Below are 20,076 nucleotides of genomic sequence, written 5' to 3'. Positions count from 1 at the left end.
GGAAATTGTCTCTTTTGTGGCAGAGAAATGTCTTTGAGGGTTCCTCATTCATCATTTTCCACGACATGTGGATGGCTGCTCTACCGATACAACCTTTGAGAATAATCATTTTAAAGGGGACATATTATGAAAAATCCACTTCTACATTGTTTGTGAACATATATTTGGGTAACCTGAGTGTATACTGACCCACAAAATGTGAAATAAACCCATCCAGTCCTTTGTTTGTGGTCTGCATAAGTCTTACAACACAGAGAAAAATGCTCCGTTTCAAATGCTCGGTTTGTGATGTCACAGTGGGGTTCTGGTAAAAAAAAATACCATCCCCTCCCCTGGTATCTCCACCCATGGACTCCACCCCAGCCTAGAACAAAACTTTTACGCAGGTCTGCCATTTTTATTCTTGCTACAGAGGAGTGATGTCTACCTGAAAAACTCAGGGGGGGGGTTTCATTGCATTTAAAGAGACACACACACCAAAACTAAGCATTTTGAGAGAGCTGGTTTATACAGGGTCACAAACCTCCTCTGGTGCTTGATTCATGTTATATTTTGACCAAAGCACAGCACAGATGTTTCATTTAGACCACAGGAGACTGTTTGAAAAGGTGGAGAATATGTCCTCTTTAACAATAGCAGAATTTAAATCAATTAAGGAATTTAATATCTTAAATTATCGACTTTATTCTCTTAAATTTGTATGACTTTATTCTTGTAAATGTACTACTTTATCTCAAAATTTTAGATTTTACTCGTTCGTACAAATTAAAGAAGCTGGGACCTGAAAACTTTTCGCTTAATTGTGTTGAAAAATCACAAGCTTGAATCAAAAGGAATCATTGATGATTTAGAATATTTGGAGATTATTATTCTGCTGATCATTTTAACAATACAGTGATTCATCATTGCAGCTCTAGCATGGTTGGTTGAACTTTATTATTCATCCATCAGTTCCTACTGTTCACAGATCGTCTCTTAAATTGTAGACTCTTACATGTTGTCAGTTTGACTTCCACTTCGTATTTCAGGGCTCTTGAGAGCAGGCGAACAAAGCGGGACTTCTCCGTGTATCCAAAGGCTGCTTACAGCGTGGAAAATGCAGAAACATCTCAAAAGAATGAATTACCAGCTGCTACTAGTACGACTCGTACAAGACCCCAGGGCAGCTCGGCAATTTACAAGTAAGATATTTGACTCCCATTGTTATGCAGGATTATTTTAATGCTCTCCTCACTTCTGAATTGAGTGTTGTTACAAGCCTGCAGAGTTACTGTTAAGTAGAAGCTGCAAACTACCACAGTTTTCCAAAAAGAAAACATGGGCACTGGAGTGACATTCAATTTTCAGGGTTTTATTTAATATTGGATGTATTTATCTACACTCAAGAGAAGACCAAATACATGATGGTCAAGTTTTCAAGCCAACAAGTCGTGGCAAATATCCGATGTAAAGAGCGATAGTTTGAGTTTCCCTCTAAACAGGACACATCCAGACGGGTCACAGCATCTCCAATAAGCAGCCGTCCATAGCTGGTCGAAGTCCGTTGACACCACACATTTACTTTCTGAAGTGAAATGGGTTTGGTCTAAATATATCCAGAACCAATCAGAAGTGGGGCTAAAAGATACAACAGATTCAGGAGATGTATCAGAATCTAGAGCAGTGGTGATCAGCTGCTCGAGCCTCAGGACCCACCCACTACTCCTTCTTGAAACTCAACCCAACTTTCTTTCACTCAATCAGATTTATCTAAAGAAATATTGTGCAGTTTGGACCTCAGATGTTGCACAGTGTGATAGAACAGAGTAACTGAACGAAACGTTTGGACTGCATTTTTCTTCCAGGCACACATTCAAGGCCCACTGAAAGCCTATTCTGGGTCCCGACCCACCAGTTGAGAACCACTGATCTAGCGGATGTGCTGAAAAGGTCACAGTACGTCTGCCGTAGAGGCGACTGCTTTCACACACTTGCTCTTATTTTCTTTTCTCCTCCTCCTCCTCTTGTTGGGTCCTCTCGTCCGATTGCACATCAGGCACACCCCCTCCCAAAAAATTCAAACACCACAAGCACAGGGAAATAAGATGACGCACTTTATTCCTAAAACAGAAGCCACACCACCAGCTGCTGGCATGGCGTCCATATATAATTATTTATATATATTGCCGTTTGGTTTTTGTGTCTAAATGTGTGGTATAAAATATTATATACAACAATGTACCTCTTTATTTGAACACAGTGAAGTTCATTGCTGTACAAGTCCTCTGTAGCTACAGCTTGGCTGTAAGTCCGTCATGCTCAAAGGCATGAAAACATAATTTTCCACTCTGACTCTTCTGTACATGGTAACAATACAAATATTCTGTCTCCATTACAAAAAATAATACTCTAAAAGCAACCTACTGGGACCGTAGTTCATTTTTCTGTTTTTTTCCTGGTTGTTTTTTTTAATTAAGACGATTACATATATCTTAGACCAATTGCTTTAAAGCCAGAAGGTGATATAAACCTTCTCCATTTTTTATATATATATATTTATATATATATAAAAGAGGTTAAGAAATAAGACAAATTATACATTTAAAAACTTACAATAAATAAGATAGATGCAGGCATTTCTTTTGGATACTATTTCATCCAAAGGAATAAAAAGGAATCTTTCGATCTTAAAACCTAAAGATCCATTCTTGAGTTTTTCCTTGATCACGTATGTCCCTTTTCTTCCGCAGATAGACTCTTCTCTCCAACACAGACTGGCCAGGGACTGTGCTGCCATGCTACATATCATGAAAACCAATCTGTCATTCTCTCACGTTCATTTATTCCTCCGTCTTCTTTATTCCCTTGTCTCTACGTGCACGTCTCTAAAATCACAGGGACAGGACTGTCTCCTCCAGTAACAGCCATAAGGGGGAGGGGGAAGGGGGGGGGGACAGGACCGCCTCAGCTTAAAACAGCCGTCTAAATCCAGTCTCGGTGCAGCAGGATCCAGCTCTGTGATGTGGTCTGGTTCTTGCAGTTTTTCTTCAGTGTCCATGAAACACCCTTCGGAGTCGTCGATTTCCTCTCCACTGAAAAATGTTTCCCCTGCACCGTACACACACTCCCCCCCCCCCTCCCTACTCATCCTCTCCCTGTGAACGTTGGTTACAACATGTTCATGATGAAGTTGTACAGCTGGTTGAGCACCACAAAGTGAATGGGGAGACACGATCGTCGGTCCTGTGTTGCAGGGTCACATGTCAGCCAGGAGAGGGCGTTGTACTGCTCCAGCACATATCTATCACAGGCACACAGAAGACAGGCATTTATTCCATCACTTGTTTATGAGCTGCTTTTCAAAATGATCCATTCCTGAACTTCAATAAAGGAGCATGTGTAACTGCACGTAGATCAGTCTTCAGTTCTTTTATATTTAATCAGAATAACACAATCTTTAATGCATGACACTAAAACACAGCTATAAAGTGATTTAAGGGGCAAATTAAAATAGCACACAATAACAAAAGTTATAAACTAAGAGTATCATTAGGGCAAGGTTTCCTAAAAGAGGCCTTCTAAGGGAGCCAAGGAAGCTCTGCATGGTGGAGGGACCAAAAAAAAAAACTGAGACAGGCAACAAAGGATGGTATTTACTCTTTAGAGGCTAACTGTGAAAGTACGTTTTGCAGAATGATTCAAATTGAGATATTGACTTTGCTTTTTCGGTCTTTGTTTCAAAATCAAAGTCCCACTCAGATGTGTGCTGTGTGGTTGTTTACCTGAGTACGTCTGAGGTCTGATTGGAGTCGAGGGGGTGGGAGTGTTTGCTGGGCAGTAGTTCATCTGATTGCACTGAAGACACATGGAGGTGCAAAGAGGCCTGAGAGAGGGAGGGACATTACAATCATGTTAGTAACCTTTTATTACCGGTACATCTCATCTCAATTATTACAGCTTATTTTACAGAGCAGGAACAGAAGCAGTGAGTCTGGAGCTAAACTCCAAACACAATGGATATCTGTGCAAAAAGTTTTTGTTTTTTTTTGTAACAGAAACACAGAAAAAAGATTGTTGCACGTGCCAAAGCAATGACAAAGATATCACTTTGTTACTTATTCATCATCTCTCTAAATGACAGTTGTGCTTATTTCTTGGACTTCTCTTGCACAGCTAACTTTCAGGCTATCAGCAGAAACACAGGCAGGATGCTGTGCTCTGGTTTAAGGCAAGGTGCTGGTTCTGCCTGATTTCAGGCTTCATGCTAAGCTAATCAGATGCTGGCTGTAGCTCTATATGTGATGGAACAATCTTCTCCATCTCCAAAATGCACCTCAGCTCTGACAGCATTTCTCTTTAAAATGTGATAGTATTCCTGCATGCTAAAGGAAAGAACACCCCTGGATTTTGTTTTTTTGTTCTCCTCCTGATGCACCTTCCTTAGCTGGCTATGTTATCTTGTTCAACCATGTAAAGAACCTCCTTTCCCGCCACTGTGCTATGAAGTTACAAGGTGGCAATAGAAAAAAAAAAAGCATATCAAGAGAACATGTAAAAGGTTGCTGGTACCTTGAGGAAGAGTGGACACTGGTTCTGAGCCTGCGGACAGGCTGACCAGAACCAGTCGGGTAGCGGGCCGGCTTTAGCCGTGGAAACAAAGTAGCCCAGGGCGAGAGGCTGCTGCAGGAGGTTAGGAACCTCTTCATGAGACTCCATACGGTCCGTACTCTGGCCCTGAAACAAGGAAGATACTCAAAGTCAGATTGTTTTTTCTATGCATCCTCTTTTTGACAGAATGGATCACCTGTTGTTGCTTCATCCAAACTCATTTAACAACAAAGGAACGGGAGACTGATGTTCATTAGAGGCTAGTTTTCTTTTTACAACTAACAGGTATACGATACACACGCTATGACCTACGAGGGGGATCTATTTAACTCACCTTGCTGCCATCACCTCCATGGTGGTAATGAGAGCCAGGGGAGTGCACAGGTGAAGTGTTGGGCGAGATGTTGATGATGTCAGGGTCCACAAACTCGTTCTCCTGATCCAGCAGGGCAAAGATCCCGATAGCATCTGAATCATCTGAGGAGAAAGAGTTATTTTTAACTGATTAGCTCCCTGTGGCCCTGAAAGGAATTACAATGTAGCTACAATGCTCTTCTTCTACTGAGTACTGAATGACAAAGCTTCTGACTTCAGTCCTAAAACATGTTTGCACAATGGAGTAGGCTGCAGACGTCTGAAAGTGCTCTAAATGCATTAAGTATTTCAGCACGTACTTTAACAAAAACAGACCGGAGAGTAAAAACAGGAAGGCCTTTGAAACACACAGAATAGATTAAAGGGGAAAACTCTGTAATTGCTGCATTTCCCTTTAACATCAGTGAGCACGTTAAAGGCTGAGCCACACTGAATTAAAAACAAATGGAGAGAACGACTTCATGATAGATGAGGGAGCACTGCTGACCCGTGGTGGCGTTGAGGATGTCGATGTTGGGGTCGATGTTGGTGTAATTGGAGCTGGACACCTGGACGAAGGCGGAGGTGGGGAAGACCAGGATGTGGGTGCAGGAGGTGTCCTGTGGGGTGTTCAGCTGGGACGTCTGCATGTTCAGGGTGGTGCTGCGGCCAAACACTGAGCCCGTCGACACGGAGTCTGAAGAGGAGCACAGAGACGAGAGGGCGGGAGAAGGTCAATAAACAGTACATTGAGAAGAAGTCAATTCAATCAGAATCCTTTTATCCAGTATGAGGAAACTCTTTTCCCTGCTCGCTTACTGAGAAAAGTCTCCAAAGTTAAAATGTGTTGTATTCCTCTTTTGAGTCAAATGATGTCCTCAAACATGGAAGTGTTTTCACATCAAACAGGAAACTGAATAATGACGAACAAATCACTGAATGTAGCAATAATAATAATAATAATAATAATATTGATAATAATGATAATAATAATAATAATAATAATAATAATGCATTCGATTTTTAAAGTGCTTTTCTGAATACTCATAGACGCTTAACAAGAAAAAATGTAAACAAAAAAAACCCTGTGAAAACAAAACAAAGAAGGGGGGGGGGGCAGGTTGTAGAGTGCCTTGTAGGTGATAATGAGGAGTTTGAAGTGGATACACTGGAGGGGGGAGTTTAATTAGCATTTGACTTGAATGGAAGGGCTCAATTGTTACTATGTGTTTCCTTTACAATGTTGATTGTATAATTTAAACCCACAGTAGGATTCTGCATGTGTACTTCATGATCAAAAAATAAATTACATTTGAAATGGTAGAACAGCTGTTACATTCAGTGCCAACAAGCCTCTCCATTTTTAAATTCCCTCTTACAGTGATGTAAACCCCCCCCTCCAGTCACAGTCATCTGAGGCTAACACAGCCGTGCTAATCTCTTTCAGCTCGGAGAGCGTATCAGGAAAGGAGATGTCCTCGGCCCAGCATCGCTCAACACAATCCCGCTATGATGCACCGACAATCCCCCCCACTCGTTTCCCAAAATAAACCCATTGATCTGCCTCTCCATCACACCGCGCTCAGATCAATGGCCATCTGAGAGGTAGTGCTTTATGAGCGAAAGGTACATGATCTTCCCTGCCATCAATCTGATCTGGACAAGGAGGGGACATGCATTGTGATATGCTGCTGCCATCAATCAAGACCTCAGACACACACACACATCCCCGCACACAGACACACACACACACACACAGACACACCTCAGCGCTGCCTTCTCAGTAGAGTAATGTGACTCAGACGAGAAGTGTAAGTCAAAAAAAGATTCCAAGTGTGTATATAATCTTTTGTACCGGGCATGATGATAAAGGATCCCTGGGGCTCCATGGCAACCAAGCACACGCTGAGGATGCTGGGAGTATCGGAGGCGGAGATGCCACACATTCGACACATTTCCTTCAGACGGCGACTCAGTGACTGGAGGTTCCTCCTGCTCAGCAGAATACTCCAGTCTGAAACATCAAGAGAGGAGAGCCACAGGGATGAATAAAAGAGTGACACACTGAGAGGAGAAACACTGAAGTTATCCATCAGCGAGCATGACAGTCCTCTTACCTTTTAACTCTCCGTGTCCTATCCTGCCCAGTCGGCCAATCACCACCCTCCAGGGGACTGATGTCATCTGTACCAGGCCCAAGCACCAATCCCACAGCTTCTGCAGGCCGTACCGTCGCACGGAGCCCTTTTTCCTCCGCGCCCTGTGGAACATGAATCGACACACGCGTTAAAACATTTCACAGCATTCAGAAACACACTTAAGAGTCAGGTTCCTAATCAGCCAATTAACAGAGTGAAGGTGAACCTCTGCTCAGGCATGCGGGTTCATGTGCTTGACTGACAGTCGTGGGCCTTCACACTCGGGCTTAATTTGAACTTGAGCGACAAGTGTCATCTGACAGCTAGCATGATGCTGATAAGAAGCAGACACACTTTCCCAAGGCTGATGACAGCTGTCCCACACCTTTGAGTAAGGTTACGCACATTTGTTGACAGATTAAATGATATATAAGTAGCTGTCACAACACTTATAGAGACAGAGTACGACTAAGTCTAACCAGAGAGGAAACAATTCATAGCTCTCAGTCACATGAAGCTTCTCTTTGTAACTTCAATGTGCTAGGAGACGACAGATTCACTCCATAAAGCCTGACTCACTGCGGACAAAGCAGGGCCTTTTATCTGTTGCTGATCCGGTCCTGTACATGTGTAGGAAGTGTCTTCAGAAGAAGAGTCTCTCCCTGCTGTCTTTTCACTTTCAAACGTCCCTCACTGTGAATCTCTGCCACACTTACCCGGCAGCAGCATGGTCCATGACCAGTTAAAAACTCCTCACAGTAGCTTTAATGCTGCTCTATTAACAAAAAGGTAAATAACCTCAAATGTATTTGAAGTTTTTGAACAGAAAAGTGAGCTTCTTAGATGAAGAAGGTGGAAACAGGTCAAAAAATAAAATGGGATTAAAGGAGGAAGTAAAGTCACAACTCTGGGACCTGAGACTCTGTCATTTGGCTGCACAAACTCAAGAGAAAGTAGAGAGAGAGAGAGAGAGAGAGAGAGAGAGAGAGAGAGAGAGAGAGAGAGAGAGAGAGAGAGAGAGAGAGAGAGAGAGAGAGAGAGAGAGAGAGAGAGAGAGAGAGAGAGAGCAATGTCTGATACTACTTTGTTAGATTCTTGATGATATAGTTATTATATAAGTGTTGCACTTCTGGCCAATCAGTGATCAGTTCTCAAAGACTAATAAGGTAAGGACACTAAATTATGCCAGCAGTATTGGATTTGACATCATACTTTAAGGCAAAGGCAATGATGGAATTCTTTTGACATGTGTTATGACTGTGAGTCATATATATGTTTTTATGGGATCTGCCTTTGGGGGCGTTGTGCTCCTTTTCTTGTTTGTGCTGCTCCATGATTGAGAAAAAGCTGACAATGTGCACACCAGGACGGAAGCTGGTGCTGCATGCCTGCTCCTTATTGGAGGGTAGCTAAGGGCGCTATTTTTAAAAAGGGAGCTGTGGAAGCTGGAACGCCGCCAGCCTTCTCTCTCACCTCCAAAGAGACAGACGTGACGCAAGAGAGATATTGAGTGTTTTGTTTATTGAGCTGTTTTGTAAGAATACTCGTTTCTTGAAGCAGTTCGGGTCGGGTGTAAAGGAGAGTTTTATTTGGATGAATCTTTTCTCCTGTTTTCAGTTACAGACGTCTGTAAGAGGATTGTCTTTTTGCGGTGAGGTAGTTTGGGTTTTTGACGTTGTGTTTATTATTTTAGCCTGTGCTCTCCCTGAAGGTTGAACAGTGACGCTCGTAGGTATGAATATTGAGCAGGTGTTGGAGGTCGTACCTGTTGGGAACATCTATGTTGATGATGCAGGTCTCCAGGAGTTCCCCATACAGGTCAGTGCACGTAGCCAGGAGCCAGCGCTGGTCATGTGACAGACAGTATCCTACAAACAGCACGTTGTATTTCTGCGACGCCTCCCCGAACGTCTCCCCGAGCTCCGTCTGCTTGTCCTTCACTGGCGCCAGAATGAACGGAGGTGTATACAGACGCAGACACTCGGGCCTCTGCAGGTTGGAGAGTGAAGACGTCAGGATATGAGGTTAGGAATGAATGAACAAATACATTTAAAAAAATGGACATGCTCCAGATGTGAAAATGTTGTTCTTGCATGATTGGCTGCTGGAAAGCTTTGCTTTCGATACTAATAACAGCTCAGTTCACATCCTTGTTGACTTTATGACCAAACCTGTCCTTTGTCTTGTTCCCAGTGTCCCGTCCAAAGGTTTTTAAATGTGTTCAAATGAAACAGTAGCACTGGCTGCAAGAATGAGGTCCTGATCTAAAGCACCCCTTTGTCTAAACCTGGAGTCAAGATCCCATTACGGGAGTTTCAGGGAGCTAGCCAAGCAGATAATGGAAAGAAAACTCTGGAGTAGCAGAAGGTTACGAGCTCCCTCGGTCATGTTCCAGCAGAAAAAACTACAAGGATGGTTAGCACTAAGAAGTCTTTATCTCTTTGCCTTCTTTGCTTTAAGCGGCAGACTGAACACAGCCGGGGCAACAGGCTGGGTCACACCGGGTCAGGTTCATGTCTGGCGGGAGAGCTGAAAGCAACCGAGAGGCTGTTGCTAGGGCCACAGTGTCAGGCTCTGTTTGCTTGGCTATCGATCAGAGGACAACGCTAGCATGCTGATGCTAACACCTGAAAGGACGCTGAGACTGTTTGGCTGAAGAGCTGAACTGCATACTTTCCACTAGAGCAACAACTTTCTCTGATTTGCAGAAGGATTTTGTCAAGGCCATTAAGAGTGTGACTTGTAAAACTCGGGTCAGATTTGTATTCACCTCGGGGCTCTTCAGTGCTGTGTCGATGGCCAACCCCGGGCCGAAGCCCGTCAGTGACTTGACGTTGGTGGAGGTGGGCAGTGGCCGTCTGCACTGAGCGAAAACAGAGAAGGCGAGAGACTTGAGGTGCTGGGCGTAGATGTGACGGTCTTCACCTCGCACTGGCTGAAGGAGGTACTGGCAAGGGACGATCTGAAGGACAGAAACAGAAAAAAACTGATATTAGACATAAGGAATCAAGCGTATACTTTCTATAGCAATTTGTTTACAAATGTAAATAAATGTAGGAAAAACTGATAAATATTCCTACATTTGGAAAAAGGGCAAAATGAGAATTAAAAAAGGGGGAAAAGGGAAATGTTAAATATCTAGTTGTCTAACTGAATATTTAACAGTTACAATAACGTTCATTATCACAGTTCCCTGCATTACAATCAAACTCCTTTAAACTCAGGGCTGCCCCTCAAAACACTGATCATCTGAACAGTCAAGAGGCCTCCCTCAGTTAAATCTCATCTCATCAGATGAACCACTGAACTTCCTCTGCTCTGTCATTGTAAACAGAGAAACAATAAAATGAATAGCAAAGGACCTGTGACTTTAACAAAGTTATTTAAACAACTATGATGTACACGTGATGGAGGAGGGAGGAGAGTGATGCACTGACCAGAGGCGTGAACATTAAACTTCTTATCTATGACCATTAATCTCATAACCACTGAGGAGCGATCAACTTGCATGCATTTTCTTCCTTTATGTTAAAAAAAAAGGTCTGCATCTTCACGTACCTGTACTGAGATAGAGTTGCGGATATGTGGGGGCAGGAACTGAAGCATCTCAAGGTAGCAGCGTAGCAAACCCAGCGTCCACACACTGGAGTGGGCGGGTACCGGGCCCTGACCGCCGTCAGCCTCCTCATAGCTGAAGGGGTCCACGATGTAAACAACGATGGCAGGTGGATACGTGATGGCGTGCGACTCACCGTCTGTGGGCACGCCGATCTTTTCACGTTCCAAAGTGCTGAGAACATAAGATCACACGGACACAAAGAATTCAAAACTCATCCTATCCTCCCTCAGATACTTCTTCGGTCAGACTCCAGCGTGCACAGCTTTAAGAATATAAACATTAAGAGAATGAATAAACTTAAACATGTCTATCATTATTTCATGAAGGGAATAAACTCCCTGCTGAAAAGAGATCCCCAACATTAACAACTTGAAAATATAGTTAAAACAAAAAGGATCAAAGGCCTCCCGTTTTTAATGGATTGTGTTCAGACTTGAAGTACCTTTCAGGAGGCTCAGGGGGCCCCTGGGCCTGGCTGCTGGAGTTGTCCCCTGAGGTGCCGGTGTTCTGAGTACCAGCTTGCTGTCCCAGCTGTCCGCTCTGGGGGGCTCCTCCCTGGCCCTGGCTGTTCATGCTCCCAAAGGGGGGGAACGAGGATGGCTTAGCAGACGCCATCCCGCTGCCAGGCTGGCCCGAGGATGTCACCAGGCTGTTGGATGACGCAGAGCCGTTTGTGGATCCGCTGTTGCCGCTGGAAACCGAGGAGCCCGCAGAGTTGACCGAGCCGACGGTGCTGGAGGTGGAGTTAGAAAGTTGTGTGGATGATGATGACTGGCTGGACGAGGTTGGGGGAGTGGGCTGCATGAGGAGGGAACTGTCCAATGGCTGTGAAGCGAGGTATGGAGCTAAAAAAGAGAAAGCACAGCAAAAGACTTTTATTAATGAACAAGGCTGGTAAAAATAAAAACACATTCTATTCAAACCATTTCTACTTCACCTTCTCCTTCAGAGAATTAAAGCTCGCTCTCACACAGTCAAGGCCCTCTCCAGCGAGCCTTTTCATAACTTTACAGAGTGGTGTCAAAAGTGGACAATCAAAACAGCAGCCGTGACCCGGCAGACTGTAAGTGACACGTACCGAGGTTGTGGCGGCACACTTGTGCATAGAGTTTGAGTTTAGTGAAGGCGTCGCTGTTGCCGCTGGCAGCCTTTAGAAACCATTCACTGATGGGCTCATCCACGAGGCTCTTGGCTCCGCTGCCACCGACGAGGACGATGCCATCAGGGTAACCTTTGGAGATGGGCCGGTGCTGACCCAGTCGACACGACTGCAGAAAAACAAGGGTAAAGCAAAACGGCAAAGACAATGAATGTGTGATCTAGAGCAGTTATATAGTTATTTCTTGTAAAGGAGTGACACACTTGAAGTGTTTTTTTATTGATAATGTAATTCTTCTTCTTTGAACATTGAATAAATAATTGATTTTCCATCAGGAATTACTCAAAGACAAATATTGTAATTGCATAACTAACTATGAAGACTATCTCCAGCATGTGGAGATAAATCTTTAATGGATAGGATGGCTGAAGAGAGACAGGAAACGTTAGGAGGAGAGAGAGTGGGGGATGACATGCAGCAAAGGGCAGAGGTCGGATTAGAACACACGACTGCTTTGAAGAGGACTATAGAGTCCGTATATGGGATGCATGACATAACCACGAGGCTATCCGGCGCCCCAGCATGCGTCCTTTTTTAGCTGATTTAAAATTGTAAACATAATAGAAAAAAATTACCCAACTTGAAGTAGTCTGTGCAGAAGTTTAGGGATATTGTGCATTTGGAAATTAAATCACAATAAGCACAAATAGCTATGCAAGCACTTTAAACAATGCTAATAAAAATGAGCATATCATAAAACACAAGAAAAGTCTGGAGTTTAAATAATTGGAGTGCTATGAAATATCTTGTGAAATGGTTCTTAATTAAATCTAATGTTATTGTTTATCGACTTACACAACCATTAGCTTAGGATGAATACATTCTAGGCAAAGGAAGTGTTTGAATTCCAGGAATCAACTTCAAAGTTTGCAAGAATATCAAAAGATAAGCACAGGAGGAAGAAATCTAAAGAACAGTTCTCAGAGTTTACCACCAAAGCAGAGAAGAAGAGTGCTGCATCAGTGTCATATTAGGATAGCACCAACGCTGAAGTGTTTGCACCCTTCTTCAAAGTTCCTACCTCGTAAACAGCTGTGAGGTCACGGAAGAAGCTTTTGGCACCGCTGAGCAGAGCCTCGTTGTCAGGACAAACCACCAGGTACCCGACGTCCCGCTGGGAGCCGAAAGGATCCAGCAGCAGTTTCTCCCAGTAGGGCAGACCGAACGGAGACAGCACCACAAAGTCGTACTCGTAACCCACCAGGAAGGTGGGGATGGGCAAGGGCTCTGGGGACTCGTCTGTGCCTGAGGAAGAGAGGAGGAAGGAGGAGAAAGAGGAAAGGAGAAGGCGTGTTGAGAAGAGCTAAGGTGTCAGCTTCACTCCCTGTTTCTTTCACCCTCTGCTGTGCATCAGACTGTGAGGTCACCGGACGACGTGACAGCACCTCCCAACAGAGCTGACATCTGGAGCGCAGCAGAGGGACCACACTGCCTATTGATCCCACAACATCCTCAGATTTTACGACCCAAAAAGACACACAACCCACATGTCATGCACTCAAACAGCACATGTTATTACCCTGGTGGTCATGGATTTTTGAGCTTTTATATACACAAAAGCGTAATCCTTGTGGTTGGAAAACACTGAGATTTAAACACAATTGAACTAGATGATAAACTCAAACAAAGTTTGTCCTCAGTTTTACCGTAAGAGCCCCGTCCAGCCATCTTGTGGAACTGCTGCCAGGTGAGGGGACCCTGAACGCCCCACGACCTTACTGTCCTCTTCTTCTGGATGGCGTCTTGGAGAACGGGCTGGAGGGACATCAGCACCCGCAGAACGTCCTGAGAGCACAGCGCACTCACGTCCACCGCTGGAGAACAGAGAGAAGAAGAAGCTAAAGATTAATCACAACATGAGAAGCTCCATCCTCCGGCTGCAGAAACTAAACGAGGGGAGACCTGTCGGGGAGTTTCTCTTAACATCTTTAGGTCCTTTATTAAGTTGGAGTTCATGATATTTGTGCATTTTTTTAACTTTTTGACTTCATAGTGAAAGTTTACTGATCAAAAATATGAGAACATATAATTAAGCAATATCACACTCGAGGTCGGGATGTTGTTCTTAATATCAGCCCTGCTGTGATTGGTTCGTAGGCACTCGGCCGCAGTGCTGATATTCAGAACAACATCTCGACCTCGTGTGTTAACGCTTTTATACGATAGTTAAATGTGCAGAAAGTAGTTTCAACAGATTATTTTTTAACTAGTTCCAACACTTAACTAAAACCAGAATGTTGTTCATTTAAAGTATTCAGACCTCCTGACTGAGGAGGAGTGACACATATTGTGAAAAGTCCCTGCCTCTTGTCCAATCAGATTACTTGCTCAGAACTTACAATATAAACAAAGTGGCATTTAAAATAAATATAAAGCCAGTTTTAGCCTGCATGAAAAAGCTAAAAATCCATATTCCTCACCGTTTTGTTTATCCCAGTGGTGCAGACAGGTGCTTTTGACCAGCGCCTCGTCCACTTTGCCCCCTGACATGTTGTCCATAAACTGCCGGCCGTGCTCCAGAGCCATGTAGCAGTCGCTGTGGTAGTCCCTCTCCTCCACCCTCACACAGGCCGGTACAGGAGCCCAGCTCGGCCCCCGCATCACGATGTCATGCTCAAGCGTTGAAATGGGTGAAAAGGGGTTGGTGCACTGATCTTTCAGGAGGAGAATCAGCTCATCTGGGACTCGGTCGCCCCTCCCAACTCCAGATTTCTCCAGCGATGAGAGCCGCAGCTCCTCAAAGCGCTTCTCTGCCTCCCTGCTGACGTCCGAGCCGCGGCCGATAATGTCCAGCTCGTCCTCCAGGAAGAGACCCGAGCCGTTGCCGTATCGCCTGTTGACCACGGCGCTGAAGCCGCAGCCACAGGTTTCCTGGGCCTCACCACCGGGGTCACTCAGGTACACGCCGACGTCAGCTCCTTTGATGTTCATGTTACACACACAGATGCAGCAGCTGTCGAAGTTGCAGTCCTTGAAAAGGTTCATGACCGACTCAGAGAGGATGAGGGTGACGTAAAGGCTGTGCGCCTCGGGGATGGAGGGGACAGTCGCCGGCTCTACAGAGTTGAGCGGTCGGCAGGTGGAGGGGGTGGACGCTGGTGAGTAAAGGTCCGAGTTCTCGTACTTGAGCGAGCCTTGGACACTGGAGGGGCCTCGAGGCGTGCGTGGTGTTCGAGGTGTACGTGGGGTGGGTGCAGAGAAACGCGGGGTGGCGGGTGAAGGCAGGATGCCCGTTCCACTGTTACTTGGTGGGGCACTGTTTGACATGAAGGGGGTGTGGGTTTGAGGGGTGTAGCTTTGACTGTAGTCCTGATCCAAGGCGCTGCCAACACTGGGGATGTTACTGCAAAAGATGGAAACAATAACGAACATGAGTTAGAAAAAGGAAAATAATAAAAGCAGGACTCGTACACATTTTAACTTTCAAACGTCCAGACTTCAGGACAGATTGTTTTCATCCATATTTGACACCAGAGAACAAAAAGCCAGATGTTTCATACGTTAACTAAATGTTTGATACGTTTTAGTACTTGAAATCTGTCTTCGTCTCAAGACCACTTTTCGAAGATCTCGGGGTCAAACGTATTTTTACTCTCTGTCTCAGACTGGACGGACTCAGGATTTTAATCAAAACTGGTCAAGACCGTAACTGGTAGGCTATTTTCCCACGTCATTACTGTGGTTAGAAGGAAAACACCTCTTTCTAAAAGATTCATTCATAGTTTGATTTTAATCCTCCGGCTACCATGGCAACCTTCTCGGTGTTACGGTCTAAAGTGATTGACACGCCCTCTGCACACAAGATGATGATTTTTCACTGATATTTATTGTCTTGGTCTTGTCTCGGTCTCACTCTGCCTTGGTCTTGGTCTTGACTCGGTCTCAATCCCTAAATGTCTTGGTCTTATCTTGGTCTCGGAGCACTCTGGTCTCGGTTAGTTTGGTCTTGACTACAACACTACCGTCCACACTTTAATGCAAACAGATGGAGTTAAATTCAAATGAATTTCTTCTGCAGAAAGATAAGTTAAACTATTGATGTTAGATATGCTTGTTTTATGTTCCCTTTACATCCTGAGTCACCGGTGACCTTTATGTTTGTCCCTTTTACAAATGAGAAACACATGTTTGATAAAAATGTATTAAAACTGAATTATTTTACAGCGTCTCTGGAGCTTTTCTTTACCATGTCCATGACATGATGAACACAGAAATATACAGCAGGCTGCCTTCAATGGAAAACATGGAGGGATTACTTTTCTACTAACTTCATCTCTGTATACATCTTTGATCAGCCAATACACGATTAGTTAATTTGTTACGCTGTTTTGTATGCAACTCACACATATTACTGTACAATATATGTAGTATTTGGGGGGGAGGAGGGGGGCTGAATTTTATATTTATAAAACATAGACATGAGCTAAAGTCTGGAGCATATATTTCCCATACTGCCTTGTCTTTTTTTCCCCCAATACTTCTCTTTACTTTTTTTAATTCTTTCATTATTCATCAGGCTTGTGTACGACAGGAGGAACACAGCGGCAGAGTTTAGGGTTTTAAATGAGGGTCAGGGAGAGTCCAGGGGTCATTAAGAGGATTCCTGTGATCCCCCACACAGCCATGTGGACGATTAGAAGTGATCCCTAAAGGCCGGTACATAAGATTAAGGTCTGTAATCAGAGCTCCCAGTGTCAATTCTGATAATTTCCTTTAACAAACTCTTGTAAAAAAAAAAGCTCTCCCCAGAGGTCCTGATGCACTCGTCCTCTAATTGTAGCATGAGAAAAGGTCTTCCCTGAAAAGCAACATTCGGTATATTGCTTCAAATAATAACGTACCGCTGATCCAACTGTCTCTCTGCATTTGTAAAGATAGTTTGAGTAATAAGGCAGTGGGGCACGACCACGTTCACAACAAAAAGAAACGCAGAGCGGGCTCCGGCTGCACACATGTTTACACATGAGAGAGCAAGAATGTGGAAGAAAGATGTAGAAAGAGAGAGAGGGTGGGGGGGCGAGAAAGAGGCAGCAGCAGGAGAGAGAGAGAGAGAGAGAGAGAGAGAGAGAGAGAGAGAGAGAGAGAGAGAGACATTCAATAAACATTTCTCAACAAGCGTCCCTCTGAGGTGAGGTTTATTTTTGGGCTGGCAAGCCACAGTAAGGAAGCAGAGGGGGAGAGTAAAAGTGTGTGTGTGCGTGTGTGTGTGAGTATTAGAGAGCAGGGAAGAGGGTGAGCACATCGTGTCCCCGGTTATATGTGGGGGAACAACTCCTGGCACGGACCCATTAAAAGGAAGTCCCAGCACTACTTTCTCCCCTGCAGCCAGAGCACGCCCCTAAAGTCTGGACGCAGACATTAAAGCTGCACAAACAGAACATTATGAGATCTTCACCCCATGATTCTCTGGACACCGGCCAAGCTTGCGGACATCTCTCCCTGCCTGCATATTACCAGGCTTAGCACTCCAATTACACACTTCAATTCTTAATACCTTTAATATGAGCAGGGTTTATTATTCGCTCTTTTTATTGGACCACCTTTGTTGCTGGTTGTGCTCTACATTCTCTGTCATGCTCCAGTGTACGGTAATAACAGTGAAATGGTATAAAAATAATCCTCATAATCGCCAGGCGTTAAGTATGTCCCCCAGTTGCAATTAACTCTGCAGCAAAAAAAAGAACAAGAAAAATCTTCTTATGTAAAAGTGAGTCAACATTACCGGCTCAGCATAAACCTGCAGCATTAATTTAATGCTAATTGTTCACCGTTTAGTTATAAGAAACAGATCTCTCTTTATCTTAAAGCCAACACATCATCATGCTGTAACAACACCTGAGCTAAAGGACATCCTTAGGCATTTGCTCGAGGCCAGTTTGTCTTAAAGCAGCCCCCCAGACAATCAATTAAACACATTTAGTGAGAAGACTCTTAGTCATCCATCATTGGTCAGTTAGTCCCAAAAAGACAAAAGGCGTTTTCAAATATGCACTCTGGATAATATCTAGATGATTTCAGGAGGACTGCTCCGGATATCCTTCTGATCTGGTTGTTCACATCTGCTCCTCACAGCAGGAGAGGATCCCTGTCAGACAGTAGGGGGGCAGAGGGGTCTCCTGAGGTCGTTATACGATGCTATAATGACAATATTTGTCTTTATATCAATGCTACATTAAGTTCAACAGAATCACAAATATCAACAAAGAGCAGAGAACAACATACTGGAGAATAGAAAACATAATGCAGCAGGTTCATTAGAGCACGGAGATCAAAGCGGTCTCATGAATACAGTCTTTGCACCGTACACCGATCACAGGATATCAACATCACCACCCCCTTCTTATTGGCTCGAGGTGAATCCTCCTGATTATATCCTGCTGCGTCCTCACATCAACCCAGTCGGACTTTCTGCAGAAAAAATTCTAAGGGTTCCGGCAGGAGAAACTTTGGGTGAAGTAACAGAGGCGAGACGGTTTCAGCCGAGCCAGCAGGGGGAGTGCAGCATGGTGTGTGCAGCATGGTGTGTGCGTGCATGTCTGACTGTGTGTGTATGCGGAGCCCCCGCTGTGTCGTGCAAATATTACGCCGTCGCAGAATCAGGAAGAATTGCACAAAGACGTGATGACTGCTGAGTTTAGCTACGGCGGTCTGAAAGGAGGCTCGCATTCAGTGGATTAACAGATATGTGTTCTTTTGTTTAACTGCCTTACTGAGCATTTCATGTGTGTAATAAATGTAAACATACAAAGTCAAGTTGACAAAGCTTGAAGCTAAAACAGAAAGTGTTCCCAAAGGACTCAATGCAGAGAACAATAACGAGGTCGACATTACAATAATAAGAGTTGACCTGATATGGTCTGTTTGGGCCTTTCTGTGATAAGAGACTCCCATGTGTGAGTGTGTGTGGACAGCAGCAGAGGTGTAGCTGTGCGTCGTTAAAAGCCACAGCGATAGATACAGCAGAGACTCCGAGCTGCTCAGAGCAGCGAGGTGGCAGGGAGCCGCTGTGGGGGCCCATCTCGCCACTCCAGAGATAATCCTCATCCTCCACCAAGAAGGCATTTTACACTCATTTCTCGGCTCTGCCTGAGGCAGCCATGCATGGGAAATTGAGCAGCCTGCTAAGGGGGGGGGGGGGGGGTGTTGTCCAGGGAGAGACCAGAGGATGTGTGTGTGTGGACCGAGAGGGGAGCAGAGTCGGAGTGTGTACGCTTCCTTGCACACAGAACGAAAACCAGCCAGCACAGCTTCGCCTTCACCAGAGTGTCTGAGTTACTTATTCATGCAGATAAATATTAGGGAAGAAGTTTTGAATCACGCTATTATATATAGAAATAAGGCGTGCAGAAGAGTGCTCAGTATTGATACCACAGGAGCCACTGAATGTGTCTCCAATAAGCTGTGATTAGTGGATTATTTCACTGTTTGCTGCCTACACACAGATGTCCTGTTACTCTTACTCTAAAGTTCTGCGGCGTGTGAGAACAGCAACACCTGAGGACTTCTCTAAAACAAACAACGTCTCATTTAAAACCCCAGGAAGAAGATTAACAGCGACATACCTGTCCTTGTTGAGGAAGTTCATGACAGGCACAGGGTTGAGCATCTCCCTGCCCATGGTCCAGCTCGGCCTGTAGATGCACTCCTCCGGTATTTTGACGGGCGGGAGACACTGGCTGGGCAATGTCTTCAGAGGAGCGAACATGGAGCAGCCTACGAAGGCCTGGCACAGCTCTGGCTTGAACACAAATGAATAGTCCTGCGAGACGGACATAAAAAAGATTAGTAAGGTAGTGAAATAATGATATCTGCAGTGATACTCACAGAAACATCTGTATTCTCTGGGGAGGTAACATCACAGGAAAACGTGACAAACGGGCAACATCAGATAAATAAATCTCTGTTTTCCTGGCTATGACTGCATTACTTTATGTTCCCATAAACGCAGCATCTGTGGCAGCTAAATCTCAGTCACAAAAGTCGATTACTTATGCCTGATGCAGAGTCTCATCTGAATCTGTCTTCTTGGTTTTGGAGATAAAACATTCACACGCTGCGGCATGCAGTGATGTCATCTACTCATTAGGTCAGATGTCTGTGCAGAATAAGCTTTGAGCATCTCCTTTTTGCAAGGAGCACATGAATGTATAGACAACTATCAGTAGATATAAATTTGACACTGAAGAGAATGTTAAAACGTAAAGATTCCTTGGCAAGTT

General features: G+C 44.5%; 1 protein-coding gene across 1 annotated transcript in view; it reads right to left on the bottom strand.

Moving 5' to 3' along the window:
* Positions 1-2,080: 2,080 nt before the first annotated feature.
* Positions 2,081-20,076, bottom strand: part of med13a (mediator complex subunit 13a) — a 94,813-nt gene continuing 76,817 nt past the window's right edge. Inside the window, exons 15-30 of the mRNA XM_061055894.1 lie at positions 19,420-19,616; positions 14,278-15,200; positions 13,504-13,671; positions 12,879-13,102; positions 11,777-11,966; positions 11,141-11,543; positions 10,638-10,869; positions 9,850-10,041; positions 8,845-9,068; positions 7,059-7,201; positions 6,797-6,955; positions 5,450-5,638; positions 4,922-5,064; positions 4,549-4,713; positions 3,762-3,862; positions 2,081-3,280 (exon numbers count right to left, since the gene is read on the bottom strand). Coding sequence (XP_060911877.1) covers positions 3,148-3,280; positions 3,762-3,862; positions 4,549-4,713; positions 4,922-5,064; positions 5,450-5,638; positions 6,797-6,955; positions 7,059-7,201; positions 8,845-9,068; positions 9,850-10,041; positions 10,638-10,869; positions 11,141-11,543; positions 11,777-11,966; positions 12,879-13,102; positions 13,504-13,671; positions 14,278-15,200; positions 19,420-19,616 — 3,786 coding nt within the window. The 3' untranslated portion in view covers positions 2,081-3,147. The remainder of the gene's footprint in view (positions 3,281-3,761; positions 3,863-4,548; positions 4,714-4,921; positions 5,065-5,449; positions 5,639-6,796; positions 6,956-7,058; positions 7,202-8,844; positions 9,069-9,849; positions 10,042-10,637; positions 10,870-11,140; positions 11,544-11,776; positions 11,967-12,878; positions 13,103-13,503; positions 13,672-14,277; positions 15,201-19,419; positions 19,617-20,076) is intronic.

Source organism: Labrus mixtus, chromosome 14 (genome assembly GCF_963584025.1).
Source record: "Labrus mixtus chromosome 14, fLabMix1.1, whole genome shotgun sequence".
Lineage (NCBI taxonomy): Eukaryota > Metazoa > Chordata > Actinopteri > Labriformes > Labridae > Labrus > Labrus mixtus.
This window is presented reverse-complemented; position numbering and strand designations above follow the sequence as displayed.